The sequence below is a fragment of the Dipodomys ordii genome, unplaced genomic scaffold (assembly GCF_000151885.1).
Source record: "Dipodomys ordii isolate 6190 unplaced genomic scaffold, Dord_2.0 Scaffold128, whole genome shotgun sequence".
Taxonomy (NCBI): Eukaryota; Metazoa; Chordata; class Mammalia; order Rodentia; family Heteromyidae; genus Dipodomys; species Dipodomys ordii.
Window position 1 is genome coordinate 573,095 of NW_012267344.1, and position 18,451 is coordinate 591,545.

Here is an 18,451-nt window from a genome sequence, read left to right on the forward strand (position 1 = left end):
TATATACTGATAACATATTTTTATATGTGCCAATTTTATCTATACCAAAACATATAGAAAATAGTGACTGAAACAACTGATTTTCAAACATTCCTCAGCTCAGTATTTCAACACTCACCCTGAACATTCCAGCCTCTTCAGTGTCACCTCATTCCCAGAGTGACATGGGAGACCTAGTCAGAACACCACAATATGACTGCTAGCCAGGTGCAGTAGACAGGTGCCAATGGCTTGGGAGGCTGAGGTCAGGAGGATTTCAGTTTGAGGCCAGCCTGGTATACATACATGCCAGACCCTTTCTGCACCAATAGCTGGTCGTGGTGGCATGTGCCCATCATCCTAGCTGCTTGGGGAGCTCAGGTGAGGAGGATCAGGATGGTCCCAGGCCAGCCTGGGCAGAAAAGTATATGAGACTTCATCACAGCCAGATAAGTTGCCATGGTGGCCGGAGTGCTGTCTCAGCTACAAAGGGAAGATTTAAGGGGGGTGTGGGGCGGGGGATTGCAGCTCAGGGGTGTGCCCCAAATATGGGAGGGAGAATCAAGATCCTATCTCAAAAATAACCAGTGAATGTTCACGCCCATCATCCCAGCTACTCTGGAGGTAGAGATTTGAGGATACTGGTTTAAAGCCTGCCTGGGCAGTGAGACTCTTATCTCCAATAAATGGCTTGGGAAAAGCTGGGAGTGGTGCTGTGGCTCAAGTAGTAGAGTGCTGGCCTTGAGCAAAAGAAGCTCAGGGATAGGGCCAGGGCCTGAGTTCAAGCCCCAAGACCACCACACACACACACAAAATCATTGACATACTCCCTTGGCTCTGTCCATCTGAGCTGAGGGAAATGAAGAACTTTAGACACAAGACTTCATGAATTAAGAGGGGAAATCTTTGAATTCTTTTTTTTTTTTTTTGAGCCGTAGTACCACTTCTGGCTTTTTCTGTTTATGTGGTGCTAAGGAATCGAACCCAGGGCGTCATGCATCCTAGGCAAGCACTCTACCACTGAGCCACCTTCCCAGCCCTGAATTCATTTGTTAAAGTCAAACCTTTCTATGTAGGCAGCTGATGACCAAGGTTATTAATTTAAAAAGAATCAGCAGGTTTTCCTGGCTAACGCCTAGGGAAGCTGCAAGGTTGGTATTTCTCAGGAAATTTACAATAGAGCCCAGCACTAGTGGCTCATGCTTGTAATCCTAGCTACTTCAAAGGCTAAGATCTTAAGATGGAGGTTTCAAGCCAGACCAGGCAGGAAAATCCATGAAATTCGTATCTTGAACTCGGGGTGTGGGTGCTGTCCCTGAGCTCTGGCTCAATCTCGAACTCGGGGCCTAGGTGCTGTCCCTGAGCTCTGGCTCAAAGTGGTGGAGCACTAGCCCGTGCGCACAAAAGCTCAGGGAGAGCTCTCAAACCCTAAGGTTCAAGCCCCAGGACTGGCATAAAAAAATAATTTCCAGCAGAGATGATATCTGAACACTGCATGTCAGATAAGAGGTACAAGTAACGAAGTGGTTGAAATTACTGAGAATGGAAAGAAAATTCAATTTTATATTAAAATAATTATTCCATTTTTTTTCTTTCAAATCTTTGTTTTTTGTCGGTCATGGGGCCTGAACTCTGGGCCTGGGCGCTGTCCCTCAGCTCTTCAGCCCAAGGATAGCACTCTACCCCTTGAGCCACAGCACCACTTCTTGCTTTATCTGCTTATGTGGTGCTGAGGACTCGAACCCAGGGCCTCATGCATGCCAGACAAACACTCTATCACTGAGCCACCTTCCCAGCCCCTCCTTCAGTTCTTAAACAAGGGCATCTCACATTTGAAGAAAATACTCTTGAAATATTATTATTGTTTTAATTCTACTTTATACATGTTTCACTCCTCATCATTTCACATAATAGCTTTTCAACTCTTACAAAAATAGTATGAAATACTGTTTTTAAAATACTATTTAAAAAATATAGGGCAAGGAACGTGGCTTAGTGGTAAAGTGCTTGCCTAGCATGTATGAGGCCCCTGAGTTTGATTCCTTGGTCCCATATAAATAAACACACACACCCAAATAATAATAATAATAATATAGTACTTACAAGTATTATAAGTATTGGTTTTCTTTCTTGTTCTTGTTGTTTTGTGCTGGTATGGGGCTCCAACTCAGGGTGCTCTGACTTGGTTAAATGTATTCAAGACTGATACCCTAACATATGAACTACAGCTCCATTTCCCATTTTTTGCTGGCTAATGACTCTCATGAACTTTTCCACCCAGACTGACTTTGAACCACAATCCTCAGAGCACAGCCTCCTGGATTTCAGCCATGAGCCACCTGCTTACTCTCATGTTTTTGTAAGAATGACCTTTTTTTTAAAATTCTCTTTTATAGTTTGTTGAAGCTGGAATAATGCTTGACCCAGAACACTTGAACTATATCGTTGAGCTTTTATACCAAACCCAGGCTTCCAAACAAGAAATCACCGCTGTTCTGGAAATCAAAGCCAGGTGAGACTAAAGTATACGTATTTTGACAGGGATCTAGGAAGGATGAAGGCAAAGCATCTTCTGATCATTCAGTATGACAAGACATCCAGACAGCTTCCCATGAAAAGCCCTTCTGCCATCTTTTCCTAAAATTCTACTTCAGTCAGGCTGAAAGGAATAAAATCTCCTGTGTTACTGCTTGCTTGATTCCACTTAATACACTCTTGTTGTAGGCCTACAGCTTATACCTACGTCCACTCAAGAATGTCATGATGGCGTGGTGCCGGTGGCTCCCGCCTGTCATCCTACCTACTCAGGAGGCTGAGATCTGAGGATCACTGGTCAAAGCCAGACTGGGCAGGAATGTCTGTGAGACTCTCATCTCTACTGACCCACCAGTAAACTGGACGTGGGGCTGTGGCTCAAGTGGTAGAGCACTTGCCTTGACCAAATGAGTCCCCTTGTTGGACTTCTTGCTTTGTTGATTTAGACCTGGATCTTTGTAGAACAGGGAAGGTTGTATGCGGGTGGGGAGAGCAGTTGATTGCCCTTCCTTTCCCTGTACTGGGTGATTTTGAAGTATGACTGCATGAGGATTAAGTTTCTTCCTTCTCTTGCTATCCATGGTTTGTGGAGGAAGTAATGTAGGTAGATACCTAAACAATTGCCAATTTCCTTTACTCTTAAGTGTTCAGGGCATATTTTCTGCATCCATTTTTCTCAAGTCTCAGGTATAAATAGAACAAATTGACTCCAAGCATTAATGACTTCTGGGGTGGAGGGTGAAGAACGATACACATTTTTAACCTTTTCCTATCATTAAAGGTTACGGATGAAGCAATTTAAAATGAGCTGGAAGAATGATTTAGAGTCAGCCTTGAATGAAGTAGAGGTATGGCATTACTTTTTTTTTAACAATTGGTGGGACTTCTGAAGATCAGTAATAGCAAAAATAGTTGAATCATAATCACACTTCAGGAAAAATTTTAGTGATGGAGCTACTGGAGAAAACGCTTATTTTTTATCACATTAATATTTTGCCCATGACTTATACCTATTGTAATCCTACCTACTCAGGAGGCAGAGATCTGAGAACTGTGGTTAAAAGACAGCCCAGACAGGAAAGTCTGTGAGACTCTTATCTCCAGTTAACTACCGGAAAAAAACCAGAAGTGGTTCACAAGTAGTAGTGTGCTAGCCTGGAGCACAAAAGCTCAGGGTTGGCTCCCAGACCCTGAGTTCAAACCCCAGGACTAGCACAAAAAAATTAATATTTTAATTTCTAGAGTTCTGGGTTGGGAATGAAGCTTGGTGGTACATTACTTACCTAGCAAGCATGAGGCCCTGGATTTGATTTCCAGCACTATAAGAAACAAATCTAGGTTTACACATTATTCTAAAATTCATACTAAGGGTTGGAGGTATGGCTAAGCAGGGGAGTGGCTGTCTAGCAAGCACAAAGCCTTGAGCTCAGACCTCACTAGTACCCTCACCTCCCCAAAAAGTAAAATTGATTCCTAAATAATAGTTTGCCGCCAGGTGCTGGTAGCTCACACCTATAAATCCTAGCGACTCAGGAGGCTGAGATCTGAGGACCATAGTTTGAAGCCAGCCCAGGCATGAACTGCCTATGAAACTCTTACTTCCAGTAAACTATTCAGAAGAAGCCGGAAGTAGAACTGTGGCTCAAGTGGTAGAGCACTAGCCTTGAGCAAAAGCAGCTCAGGGACAGCGCTCAAGCCCTGAGTTCAAGCCCCAGGTTCAGAAAAAACAAAAACACCTGTTTGCCTTCAAAATTGACTTGAGGTAAAATAGTGATGATCCAAGACGAATCTTTAATTCTGTGGCTGGGCAGACAAGCTCTGCTAACTTTGTCCATGTAGATCTCTGGTATGTGAGACTCACAGCACCAGGACCACGCTGCCCTCTCCTGGCAGAAATAAGTAACTGTGGCCTTTCAAGTTTAATATGTTTGTATTCATAATTATTCGTCTGCTCTGAACTAGTGTGCTTATATCCTTTTATTATTTTTGTTGGTCATGAGGCTTGAACTCTGGGCCTGGGCACTGTCCTTCAGCTCTTCATCTCAAGGTGAGTACTCTACCACTTGGGCCACAGTGCCATTTCCAGTTTTCTGGTGATTCATTGGAGATAAAAGTCTCACGGACTTTCCTGCCCAGGCTGGCTTTGAACCGCGATCCTCAGACCTCAGCCTCCTACGTAGCTAGAATTACAGGCATGAACCACCAGTGCCCAGCTGTGTTTATATCGTTGAAAAACTTTTTTGTTAAAGAAAATTACATCTTAATTTAAAATAGAAAGTACTAAGAAGAGAACACATTTACTGGAATTGGCTTTGTAGTCCATTTTGTAGAAATGTAATGCCCAAAATACTAAGCAGACCCCCAAGTATAAATGGTCAAATAACAGTAAAATGTAATCCCTAAAGGTAGTAAATCAATGTATGAAAGGAATAAAACACTATATTGTGGTAGATAGGCTTGCATTGTGCTGATCACCATCATCTCATGAAACTCACTCCTGTCCACTTCTGCTTTATCAGTGATGTCATTATTAAGAACCCTAGGAGCCGGGCCAATGGCTCAAGCCTGTAATCCTGGCTACTCAGGAGGCTGAGATCTGAGGATGGCTGTTCAAAGCCAGCCCGGGCAGGAAAGTCCATGAGACTCTTTATCTCCAATAAACCACCAGAAAACCAGAAGTGGTACTGTGGCTCAAGTGGTAGAGCACTCGCCTTAAGCTAAAGAGCTGAGGGACAGCTCCCAGGCCCAGAGTTTAAGCCCCAGGACTGACCAAAAAAAAAGAACTCTAGGAACTAGTTGAAGGTTGGCTGGGTCCTGTTGGCTCATGCCTGTAATCCGAGCTACTCAGGAGGCTGAGATCTGAGGATCACAGTCTGAATCTAACCCTAGCAGAAAAGTCCATGAGAGTCTTATCTCTAACCACCAAAAAGCGGGAAGTGGAACTGAGGTAAATCACTAGCCTTGAGGAAAAAGAAAAGCTCAGGGACAATGCCCAAGCTGAGTTCAAGCTATAGGACTAGCCCCCCTTCCCCCGCTAAAAAAATGGTTGTTATCTGAAGTTCATAGAGATTTGCTAGTCAGAAAACTTACTATAGATATAGCAGTATCCTATTACTGTACTGTTGATGTTATGCATGTCTGAAAGCTTATAAGATTGTTTTAGACCTTACGTTCTCCTAATTTCTACTTAGCTAATCCGTGTGTCTGAACTAGAACCTATGTTACAGAAGTGACAGTTTTCCTCTTTCTTCCTTTCTTTTCTTTCCTTCCCCTCACCACCCCCCAAAACATAATGTTGATAGGATTGTAAGGAAAAATGTGACTGGACCAAATTGGGAAACCTATACATTAACATCAAAATGAGCTGCGAAAAATTTGTAGATTTCCAGAGATTTTGTACTTGTATCGCTGAAACACTCACAAAAGACTATAAAGAAGAAACACCAGTGATTCCTTTTTGTGAATTTGCTGAGACAGGTAAAATGTCACTGTCTTGGTGTGTGTATTGGTTGGTTGAAAGGGGTACTATTCTCACTGACGTAAAGCGCTTCACAATCTCCATGCTGAGAGTTTGGTGTGGCAGGTTGCTTGATGAATTTTTCCACCTGCTTATGGTTACCTTGAACTACAATTATACTGGGGCAAATGATTGTTTTTCTTATGTGCAAGTCCTGAGGTTTGAACTCAGGGCCTGGACACTATCCTTGAGTTTTCTGCTCAAGGCTAGAACTCTACCACTTTGATCCACAGATTGATTTCCAGCTTTTTGGTAGTGAACTGAAGATAAGAGTCTCATGAACTTTCTTGCCTGGGCTGGCTTTGAACTGCGATCCTCAGATCTCATCCTCCTGAGTCACTAGGATTACAGGCATGAGCCACTAACACCGTATACTGGCTTTTAATTTCAGATGTTTATTATTACTTTTCAGTTACATTGGTTAAAACTAGTAGTACCTTGTACCAGTATACTGGAGGTGTTCAATATTTACTACTACAAGACAAGAAAATTTGTATGGCTTTGAGATGTTTTTCCCCCAGTCCTGGGGCTTGAACTCAAGACCTGAGCACTGTCCCTGAGCTGCTTTTGCTCAAGGCTAGCACTCTACCATTTGAGCCACAGAGCAATTTATGGCTTTTTCTGTGTATGTGGTACTGAGGAATCGAACCCAGGGTTTCATGCATGCTAGGTAAGCACTCTACCACCAAGCCACATTCCCAGCTATTCGCTTTACTTTTTAAACAAGTCTCTAAAATATAAACCAAATAGCTCACAGGCTATATACAACGGACTAGATTTGGCCAGTAAGCCATACTAAGCCAGACTTTTATCTTTGTTGTCCTGTCTAACAGTAGTTGTATGTTAATTTGCCTTTTCTGGCATCCCAAGTGACTTTCACTGACCTGAATATTCCTGCGTTGTGTTTCAGTTAGCAAAGACCCACAGCACAGTGAAGTAGACAGAACTTTGCTGGGAAGAATTGGAATCAGTACCATGCACTTCTACCATCACTTACTGCAGTGGTGCAAGGTACGTTATTAAATTTTACATTTGGGGTTGGAATATAGCTCAGTGGCAAATTGCTTGTCTAGCAAGTGCACCATCCTCAAAAAAAATAAATTTTATGTTTGGATTGGCACAGAGTGTTAGCTTAAATACTGTGAATAAGTTATGGGTCTTAGATTAATTCAGGGTGATTAATCAACAAAACTCATTTAGAATTACCTCTTGGAATGCTCTAGGACAGAATATCCATATAACTTTTTTTTTTTTTTTTGGTCAGTTGTAGAGCTTGAACTCAGGGCCTGAGTGCTCAAGGCTAGTGCTCTACTGCTTAGCCACAGCACCACTTCCGGTTTTTAAGTGGCTAATTGGAGATAAGAGTCTCACAGAGCAAGGCCTCTGGTGGCTCACACCTGTCATCCTAGCCACTGAGGAGGCTGAGATCTGATGATCTCGGTTCGAGGCCAGCCCTGGGCAGGAAAGTCCGTGAGACTCTTATCTCCAATAAGCCACCAGAAAACTGGAAGTGGCACTGTGGCTCAACTGGTAGAGGGCTCTCAATGAGCTGAAGAGCTGAGGGACAGCGCCCCGGCCCAGAGTTCAAGCTTCAAGACCATCAACAACAACAACAACAAAAAAGAGTCTCACAGGGACTTTTCTGCCCAGGCTGGCTTCAAACCACGATCTTTGGATCTCAGCCTCCTGAGTAGCTACAATTATAGTCATGAGCCATCAGTGCCTGGATACCCTTGCATCTTGATGTGTAACTTTCTGAGCTTTAGCTCATTGTGAAAGTAGTCTTGTAGTAACTGAGATAATACCATTTTTCTACTCCTTAGGTTTCCCTGAGGTGGTAAGTGAGTTATACACTCAGTAATTAAGTTCAGAGAGAGGGCAGGGAAATCCAACACGGAAGCAGAATTACAGAGTTAATAGAATAGTTGGGAATGTGGCACTACTCACTAGTACACTGTGCATCTCCTTACTGCTCATCTCTTTAAGGAGGTCATTTCATAGCTGGGGACAATAACATGTAATTCCCTGGCCACTTGTATGTATACAGAATGCATGAATTTAAAAAAAAAAAAGCTTCGCCAGTCACTGTTGTCATCCTTGCTCACACCTTGTCATCCTAGCTACCCAGACGGTTGAGATCTGAAGATCACAGTTCAAAGCCAGGAAAGTCCATGAGACTCTTACCTATGGTGAATCACCAAAAAAGCCATTGGTGGAGCTGTGACTCAAGTGGTAGAGTGCCAGCTTTGAGCAGAGAAGTCAAGGGAGAAGTGACTGACTGACAAGGCCCTGAAGTCAAGGCTCAGTACAAGCACGATAGACAGACAGACAGATTAAAAACTATTTACAGCCAATTGTTTTGATCATTTTTTTCCTGCTAGCATCTATCTAGATGTGATGCCACCATCTTCATTTCCATTGTCTTTCCCTCTTGTATCTCAGACTGGACAACAGAAAAGGAGAAAAGGTAGTTTTCTGCATTAAGGCAAGAGTGAAATGCGAAGGGGAGGAAGGCCAGTGGACAAAGCAGAATACAGAGTTGCTCGATGAGAAGAGCCTCCTGTTGGTGCTGGGAGGGGCAGGTTACTATGGTTACTAAATCCCCCTTCCTTCCTGCCCTCCCTTCAGAAGTGTAGGGCGGATGACGCTGACTGCAGACTGGCCCTCTGGCCCTTTTTGTGTCCCTCTGACGTGACAAGTGATGACTGCCCAGCTTCTCTTCCTGTTTTTCACTCTAGGGAAGAAAGGTCTTAGATAAACTATACGAACTAAAAATACACTTTACAAGTTTAAAAGGACTTACAGGACCTGCAAAGTTAGCACCAAGATGTCAAATTGTGAACATTGCAGCGGAGATTTTTCTAAAAACTGGAAGCCTGGATGGTGCTCTCTGGGTACTAAGGGGTAAGTTTTAATATATGCAAGAATGTATTTATATATATGTATATGTTAAATGTATGTTAAACATATATGTTAATTTTTTATAAATTCTAATCTGTGCAGTCACTTTGAGTAGATGCTGAACTCTGAAATAATAGACTTAAGTTACTGTTTTTTTGTTGTGTTACTTGAACTTGGCCTGAGCTCTTTTTGCTCAAGCCTAGCATTCTACCACTTGAGCCACAGTGCCACTTCTGGTTTTCTGGTGTTTCATTGGAGATAAGAAAGAGGCTCTTAGAAGCTGGGCACCAATAGCTCACGCCTGTAGTCCTAGCTACTCGGGAGGCTGAGATCTGAGGATCACAATTCAAAGCCAGCCCAGGCAGGAAAGTCTGTGAGACTCTTATCTCCAATAAACCACTAGAAAACTGGAAGTGGCACTGTAGCTCAAGAGGTAGAGCACTTGCCTTGAGCTGAAGAGTGCAGTGACAGTCCCCAAGCCCAAAGTTCAAACCCCACAACCAACCAACAACAACAACAAAAAAGTCTCACAGACTTTCCTGCCCAGGCTGGCTTTGAACCACGATCCTCAGATCTCAGCCTCCTGAGTAGCTAGGATGACAGGCAAGAGCCACCAGCACCCAGCATAACTGATTTTTATATTTAACATAATCTTCATAATTTTTAAGTATACAATTAATAAATAAGGCAACACCTCAGATGATTAGTTCAGGTGCTGCCTATCATTCATATATAGATAGATAGATGGATGGATGGATGGATGATAGAAAATCACAATATATAATGCCTTTCTGTATTGCAGTGTTTTTATATACCAAAGATGCTAGCCCTTGATCTGTTAGATATTTATATAATTTGCTCAACTTTTCACTTTCCTGTAACTCTTAATTATATACATTTACATTTTTCTTTTGCCTTTGTTTTTCTACTTCACAAACTGCTCTTTAAGTCCTTTGTATTTTTGTACTTTTTGTATTTTGTACTTTTTCTTGTGTATAATGCTTCAACAGTCCATACCTTTAGCCATCCTAGAATTTCCTATTTACCACTATGTTCCTTGAACTTTGTATTCAGGGCTGGGAATGTGGCTTAGTAGTAGAATGTTTGCCTAACATGCATGAAGCCCTGGGTTCGATTCCTCAGTACCACATACACAGAAAAAGTCGGAAGTGGCACTGTGGCTCAGGTGGTAGAGCGCTAGCCTTGAGCAAAAGAAGCTCAGGGACAGTGCTCAGTCCATGAGTTCAAGCCCCAGGACTGGAATAAAAAAAAAAAAAGACTGTCTCTTAGCTAAGTGCTGGTGGCTCATGCCTACCATCCTAGCTTCTCAGAAAGCTGAGATTTGAGGATTCCAGTTTAAAGCCAGCTCAAGCAGGAAAGTCCATGAGACTCTTAATCACCGAAATGCCAGAAGCAGAGGTGTGCCTCAAAGTGATACAGCTCTCTAGTCTTGAGCAAAAAAACTCAGGGACAGTGCCCAAACCTGGAGTTCAAGCCCCACAACCAACAACAACAAAAAAGAATGACTCTTACAGAAAATCCCCTTACATTTTGATTCTGAGGTAATAAACAAATGGCAGAGATTTACCAAGAATTGAATCAAGCGTGAAAGTAGATGATTAGCTTTTATTACTCTAAAATTAGTGTTAAGTATACTAATAAACTTCTATTCCAATCCTCATCTGAAAACCTATGTTTCATAAACATGTCATGGTAAAGTTGTGAACTAAGTAGATTAAATTAAAAGGTCTTTTTTTTGGTACTGGACATTGTGCACTTGCTTGGCCACTAAGCTACATCCCAGCCCAAAAGGTTTTTTTTATGTTTTGTTTTCTTTTTTGCCAGTCCTGGTGCTTGAACTCTGGGCCTGGGCGCTGTCCCTGAGCTGCTTTTGCTCAAAGCTAGCACTCTACCACTTGAGCCACAGTGCCACTTCCGGCTTTTTCTGTGTATGTGGTACTGAGGAATCAAACCCAGGGCTTCCTGCATGCTAGGCGAGCACTCTACCACTGAGTCACCTTCCCAGCTCGCCAGCCCAAACGTTCAAACTCCCCATGATCAGTTTGTTTGCTTTGGTACATAAAATAATCAACTTATTTACATTCTTTTAAAAATACAGATAGATGATTTGGTAAAAATCTCAAACCAAGAAGGCTCCCCTTACTGATTAAAATGAGATGGAATTCTCACTATCTTTTTGCCTGGGCTGGCCTCAAACTGTAATTCTCCTGCTCTCTGCCCCGGGTAGCTGGCTGGGATCACTGAACTTGTCCACTCAAGTATTTTATGTTAAAGCACTATATTCACTATATAGTCACTATATAATCAAACTTTGTTGTATAAAAATAAGGGTTAAGCCAGGCACCAGTGGCTCACACCTGTGTAATCCTAGCTACTCGGGAAGCTGAGATCAGAGGATCACAGTTCAAAGCCAGCCCAGGCAGAAAAGTCCCCTTGAGAATCTTACCTCCAATTAACTACTCAAGAAAACAAGTGGCACTGTGGCTCAAATGGTAGTGTGCTAGCCTTAAGCACAAAGAGGCTCAGGGACAGGCCCAAGCCCTGAGTTCAAGTCCCACAACAAACAAAAAAATACAACAAGGATTAACCTTAGAATCAATACTGTCTAGAACACTGTCTTAATTATAACAGCCAGGGCACTGGTGGCTCACGCCTGTCATCCTAGCTACTCAGGAGGCTGGGTTCTGAGGATCACAGTTTGAAGCCAGTCACAGGAAAGACTGAGAGACTCTTTATCTCCAAATTAATTACCAGCCTTAAGCAAAAAAAAAAGCTCAGGGACAGTGCCCAGGCCCAGAGTTCAAGCCCTAAGAGCAACCAAAAAAACCCCAAAAATACAAAAATGAAACTATAGCAAAGTGGCTAGTAGTTGTGGGATAATAGAATCGTGATCACCAGTCTCAAGTTGCTCTCATGACCCACATTTAAGCTTTGCCCCTTCTGTGAGTTCACAGTATAAAGCATTTGTTTTTGTTTTGTTTCTGAAGAATCAGAATGGATCATCAACACACCCCTCTGGCCATGTGACAGATTTGATGTGCTTAATCGACATAACCTGCTGTGCACAATTGCACATGAAGTGCTGGCCAAGAGCCTTTACAGACAGACATTTGAGGTTTTGCAGAACCTTCCAGGTTTTCTGAATTCCCAAGGTATGTTTTTCAAACGCCTCGCTTATCTTTGCCCATCTGGTGTTGGTTAATAAGAATATAGTTCTCCACCTGTTGGGTTTGGGGTTTCTATATATTTTCCTGCAAAGTCATTTCCTAAAAAGTGTTCTCTTGCAAATTAAACAATGGCTTCCTGGTGGCTTCCAAATCAGAAATGCTTTTCTCTTCCAGTTGTTGGTCGACATTTTCCTCATATCCTTTGCCTAGCTCTCGTGAGGTCAGCAGCCCAAGATGAGTTCAGGGATCCCTGGCAAGAACTTAAAAGAACTCACTGTAATAAGAGAATGAAGCTAAGTTTCCTCCTAGTGGTGAAGCTATGGAACTTGGAATCCATGGGGGAAATAAGAGATGACGGGGTGGAAGGCAGAGCACCACCACGGGCCACGGCATATGGAGTCTTTCAGGTTAAGGCTTCCGTCATAGTTGGGGAGCAAAATTTGGGTCAGAAATTAGCTGTGAGACCATGAAAATATTCAGCTGAGGACTGGGCTTGTATCATATCCTATAAATCTCCATTTTCCTATTCTACAGATGCCGTTACTATGATTAGCATGCTTCTTGTCAGTACCTTCATGGTAGATTTTTTTTTTTAATCTTGATTCAGCAGGCCCTTAATATAGAGGACTGCATTGGTAATGAAACGGAGTGACCATTTTAAGTGAGTCTGTGTCTGTATACTTGCACATGGGCACATACTTGCATGCCAGTTCTAAATAGATAGACAGACAGATAGAACTCGATTGATCTGACCAAGACAGATAGACAGATATGCCAGATTTTGGAAGACCCTAAATAACAGACTAACAGAGTTGTCTTTGTGTGTAATGAGGGCTATTCATAATGAGATCTGAGAAGCCAGCTACTCAGGAGGCTGAGATTTGAGGATCGAGGTTCAAAGCCAGCCCAGGCAGGAAAGTCCGTGAAACGCTTTATCTCCAATAAACCACCAGAAAACCGGAAGTGGGGCTGTAGCTCAAGTGGTAGAGCGCTTGCCTTGAGCTGAAGAGCTGAGGGACAGCACTCAGGCCCAGAGTTCAAGCCCTATGACCGACAAAGAAAAAAAGAGAGACCTGAGAAGAGTAAACTAATAAATTCCTCTAATGGGAAAAGTGAAGAGATTCATTGCATAATAAGCTCACTGAGACATCCTACAGCAATGAAGACCTAGAGCCTTAGACAACCCCACCGAAGAAAGGGAAGAAAGTTGGATGTCTCCAAGATAACTTCTCACTCCTTTAAGAGCAAAGAGTTGGGCGCTGCTGGCTCATGCATATAACCCTAGCTACTCAGGAGACTGTGATCTGAGGATCCCAGTTCAAAGCCAGCCCAGGCAGGAAAGTCTGTAAGACTCTATCTCCAATAAATGACTCAGAAAAAGCTGAAAGTATCACTGTGGTTCAAAGTGGTAGAGTGCTAGCCTTGAGCACAAAGAGACTCAAGGACAGCACCCAGGCCCTGAGTTCAAGCCCCAAGATGGGCAAACAATAAAAAAGTAGGAATACAGACTTTTCTACCCAGACTGGCTTTGAACAGGGATCTTCAGATCTCAGCCTCCTGAGGAGGTAGGGTTATAGGTGTGAGCCACCAGCACAAGGCTTCATTGAGAGATCTTTAAAGACTTGATTTAGTTATAGTCATGGGCAAATCCAAGAAGGCTGAAGTTACTGAAAACAACATGAAATTATTCAAGACAAGCAAATATGAATTTGTACCTGAACACAAACATCTAAACAACTTTTGAAATCTGGGAGGAAGGAACTTCTTTTCACATTGTCCCTCATAAAGGAAAGAAAACAGTTTGGATTTTGTCAAAGCTTTTTAGTTTCTTCCTTAGAAAATACATTAAGAGGGGCTGGGAAGGTGGCTCAGTGGTAGAGCGCTTGCCTTGCATGCCTGAGGCCCTGGGTTTGATTCCTCAGCACCACATAAGCAAAAAGAAAAAAGCCAGAAGTGGCGCTGTGGCTCAAGTGGTAGAGGCGCTAGCCTTGAGCTGAAGAGCTGAGGGACAGTGCTCAGGCCCAGAGTTCAGTCCCCACAACCAGACCAAAAAAAAAAGAAAATACATTAAGAGCCGGGTGCCAGTGGCTCATGCCTATAATCCTAGCTACTGCAGAGGCTGAGATCTGAGGATCACGGTTCAAAGCCAGCCCTGGCAGGAAAATCCATGAGATTCTTATCTCCAATAAGCCACTAGAAAACCAGAAGTGGTGCTCTGGCTCAAGCGGTAGAGCGCTAGCCTTGAGCTGAAGAGCGCAGGGACAGCGCCTGGGCCCAGAGTACAAGCCCCACAACTGACAAAAAAAAAAAAAAAAATTAAGAAAATTACACTTTAGTGGCTGTAACTTCTTTGGCACACAAGAAAGGCCAAGGAAGCCAAAGGATAAAGAAAAAAAAAAGAAATTTGAAAGACCAACATAGGTTAGTTTTACCACCACCACCAAAAAAAATAGTAATAATAACCATAAAAAAACACTTTTTTTTTTTCCGGGCTGAGATATAGTTTAGTGGCAAAGCACTTGCCTAGTAACATCCTGGGTTCAATCTCCAAGATCAAAAAGCCAAACAGTTGTTGTTTTTTTTCATCTTCTTCATTTCAGAAACTATGGAGATATCCCAGTACAGCCTTCTTTTTAATAAACTTCTTGATGCCTGCATAGAAAGCAACAGTCTTGGCATGTCATCTTCGGTGGCAGAATTCATGATGACAAAGAGTATTCCAATTGAGTTCTCCTTCCTCAGAAGATTAATTACTTCTTTAGGAAGGAGCTGTTTATGGCTCAAAGCTAGAACCCACTACAAAAGTACGTTCCATTTCAGATGTTTTTCATTGGCTATCTATTGGTTTTGAATTTTATTTCCCAAGATCCATCTTTAAAATTCTTTAAATGTGTAAAAAATAAGTTGATAAATAGAACTGGTTTTTTTTTTGTTGTTAAAATGTTATTTCTCTTTTGTTTCCAATCACTGTGTGTGTGCCAGGCCTGAGGCTTGAACTCAGGGCCCTGAGCACTGTCTCTTCTTCACTCAAATGGTCACTGTAACTATTTTGGAAATTTAGGTTTATATCTATTGGGGTTTTAGTAAACTTTTACCTGTTATTTAATTTTCAGGTGCTCTTTCTTTAGGATGTTATCCACCATTAGAGGGAAATTTATACAGAAAGCTTCTACTGATTCCATCGTATTTATCTGAGATTGAAATGCTTTTAGCTATCGAAATCTTTCTGGTCTCTAACGCTAGTAGTATTCAAAGTCCTGGACCATCTACACAGATGCTACAGATAGTTTTGAAAAGGTTTGTTGATAACTTTTTTTCTTTTTTCTTTCTTTTTTTTTTGCCAATCCTGGGACTTAAATCCAGGGCCTGGGCTCTCTCCCCGAACTTCTTTTGTTCAAGGCTAGCACTCTACCACTTGAACCACACAGTGCCACTTCCGGCTTTTTCTGTTCATGTGGTACTGAAGAATCAACCCAGGGCTTCATGCATGCTCGGTGAGCACTCTACCACTGTCACATTCCCAGCCCTGGTAATAACTTGTCAGTTGTGGGGCCTGAACTCTGAGCATGGGCGCTGTCTCTCAGCTCTTTAGCTCAAGATGAGCACTCTACCACTTGAGCCACACAGCACCACTTCGGCTTTTTCTGTGTATGTGGTGCTGAGGAATCGAACCCAGGGCTTCATGCTTTCTAGGCAAGCACTCTACCACTAAGCCACATTCCCAGCCCTGGTAATAACTTTAACTGTACTCCGTGAAGGTAGAGTATGTCTGCCCTAGGTTATGTATGTGATTGTGTTTGTGTAAATATGTATATATACTTTATGTACATGTTACAAGCTTGGTTACATTTACATTGAGAAAGAGACATATTTGAAGCTTAAAACCAAACAATTTAAGATGCTAAGGTAATAAACTCAATGGTAGAGTATTTGCTTAGTGTATGTAAGGCCCTGGATTTTATTTCCAACATTACTAAGAAATAAAAACCAAACAAGTGGCATTCAATAAACACTTTCATGACTTCAAATATGTTACTGAATGTTCAACCTTTCTTGTGTAGTTTGGTACTAAAAAGGTCTTTATCTTTTTGTTCACCCCAAAAGCTCTAAGGAGCAGGTCTAAAGGTATAGTTTATTAGGTTCATTCAAAAATACTGTTGAGGGGCTGGGAAGGTGACTCAGTGGTAGAGTGCTTGCCTTGCACGCATGAGGCCCTGGGTTCAACTTCTCAGCACCACATAAGCAGAAAAAGACAGAAGTGGTGCTGTGACTCAAGTGGTAGAGTGCTCACCTTGAGCTGAAGAGCTGAGGGACAGTGCCCAGGCCCAAAGTTCACCCCCCATGACTGACAAGAAAAAAACTATTGAAAAGAAAAGCATCAGTGAGGCTTATTTCTATATTTTAAAATTACAGGCTCATGCCTTTAATCCTAGCTACTTTGGAGGCTGAGATCTGATGATGGTAGTTCAAAGCTGGCCTGGGCAGAAAAGGCCATGAGATTGATTATAATTGCACAAAAAAGGCAGAAATGAGCCTGAGCCTAAGTGGTAGAGCGCTAGCCTTGAGCAAAAAAGCTCAGGAATAGCACCCAGGCCCTGAGTTCAAGCCCCAGGACTGGCACACACATAAAGCATAAAAAATGCAAAAAGGGTGATATTGTCATAAAGATACTCATTACCTGACTTATACAATGGTAACCCCGCTGTACAACACCTGAATGATAAAATATTTTTTTAAGTGAATAAAAAAAAACAAAAGCCACTGCTAAAAGAACATGGTGAAAAGACTAATAGTGTGGAAATAGTAAATACAAGGGACTCTAGAAGAAACCCTTTTGCTGCCTTTTAGATAGAGCTTTCTAGGGCTGGGAAAGTGGCTTAGTGGTGGAGTGCTTGTCTAGCATGCATGAAGCCCTGAGTTCAATTCCTCAGCATCACATACACAAAAAAAGCCAGAAATGGTGCTGTGGTTCAAGACGTAGAGTGCTAGCCTTGAGCAAAAGAAGCTCAGGGACAGCACCCAGGTCCTGAGTTCAAGGACTGGCAAAAAATAAAAGTTTCTGAGTTTGGGAGGTGTTCACTTTACAGATGTGAAGAAAACAAATCTCGAAGCAAGGATGACTACCAGGCTGCAGTGGAAAGGTTAATAACAGCCGCCCGCATATCAGACCCCAAGCTCTTCATTAAGCACATGACCGTCAACGTGAACAAGGAGCAAGTTTACAGTTTGGAAAACTGTTCAGCCCTGAAGTGGCTGAAAGAGAACATGAAATGGGCTGGGAAGGTATGGCTTTTCACTAACTGTTAGGCATCGAAGGGCTGAGTTGTTGGTTTCGTGGGTTGTTTTTTTTTTTAAGTTCCAATAATCATTGTTGAAAATAAAACAATAAAAATAAAGAGCACTCACTGTATTGAGTTTTTGTTCTTTATTGACTTCCAGTGAGGTCATAGTTTCCCAACAATGAAATATATTGGATGGGGATGGAAATGTGGCCTAGTGGTAGAGTGCTTGCCTAGCATGCATGAAGCCCTGGGTTCGATTCCTCAGTACCACATACACAGAAAAAGCCAGAAGTGGCGCTGTGTGGCTCTAGTGGGAGAGTGCTAGCCTTGAGCAAAAGCAGCTCAGGGACAGTGCTCAGGCCGAGTTCAAGCCCCAGGACTGGCACACACACACACACACACAAACTATATGAGGAAAACGACGAACGGGAACATACCAAGTGGCTGACTAAGCCTGCAAACAGACCTGCAAAGCCCGGCCCCCAAATGGACTCCCAAGCAGAGCTGGCGGAACACCGCGCGCATGCGCGTGAGCCGGAGGGGGGGGGAAGAAAGGCGGCCTCTTCACTAAGGCCTCGCGCATGCGCAAGGCCGGCGCACGCGCACTCGCGCGCAGAGGGGGTCCGCCCCGCCACTCCCACCGCCGCCGGCGGAGCGCGCTCTGGGTGGGAGTGGAGGGGCGGGGAGTCCTCTGGCAAACCTTGCCTGCCAATCATCTTCCGACTCCCTCTACCGCTTCCCTCCACGGGCGTCGACGAAAGCGTCCAGGCGGAGCGTCTCTCTTCAGGGGAAATATCCGGTCCAGAAGCCGCGAACTTCAAAACACCGCGGGGGCGAGTGGGGGGGGAAATGTGAGCGCTCGCGGGAACCTGACGTCAGCGCGAGACCTTCCCTCTCCCCGCCTCCCCCACCACCACCACGCCCCCGGGACCCGCCCCTCAGCGCGCGCGCAGGCGCCGGAGGAGGAAGGCCCGGCACGCGGTAGCCAATCAGCGCGCGCGGTGCAGGCTCCGCCCCCGCTGCCTGCCCTCCCACACACACAGACGCGC

General features: G+C 43.4%; 1 protein-coding gene across 1 annotated transcript in view; it reads left to right on the plus strand.

Annotated features, from left to right (window-relative positions):
* Positions 1-17,488, plus strand: part of Topaz1 (testis and ovary specific PAZ domain containing 1) — a 43,110-nt gene extending 25,622 nt beyond the window's left edge. The window contains exons 12-20 of the mRNA XM_013030210.1: positions 2,376-2,491; positions 3,296-3,362; positions 5,817-5,991; positions 6,942-7,042; positions 8,770-8,935; positions 11,941-12,105; positions 14,721-14,924; positions 15,234-15,417; positions 17,208-17,488. Of these exons, the coding sequence (XP_012885664.1) occupies positions 2,376-2,491; positions 3,296-3,362; positions 5,817-5,991; positions 6,942-7,042; positions 8,770-8,935; positions 11,941-12,105; positions 14,721-14,924; positions 15,234-15,417; positions 17,208-17,427 (1,398 nt within the window). The 3' untranslated portion in view covers positions 17,428-17,488. The remainder of the gene's footprint in view (positions 1-2,375; positions 2,492-3,295; positions 3,363-5,816; positions 5,992-6,941; positions 7,043-8,769; positions 8,936-11,940; positions 12,106-14,720; positions 14,925-15,233; positions 15,418-17,207) is intronic.
* Positions 17,489-18,451: the final 963 nt, after the last annotated feature.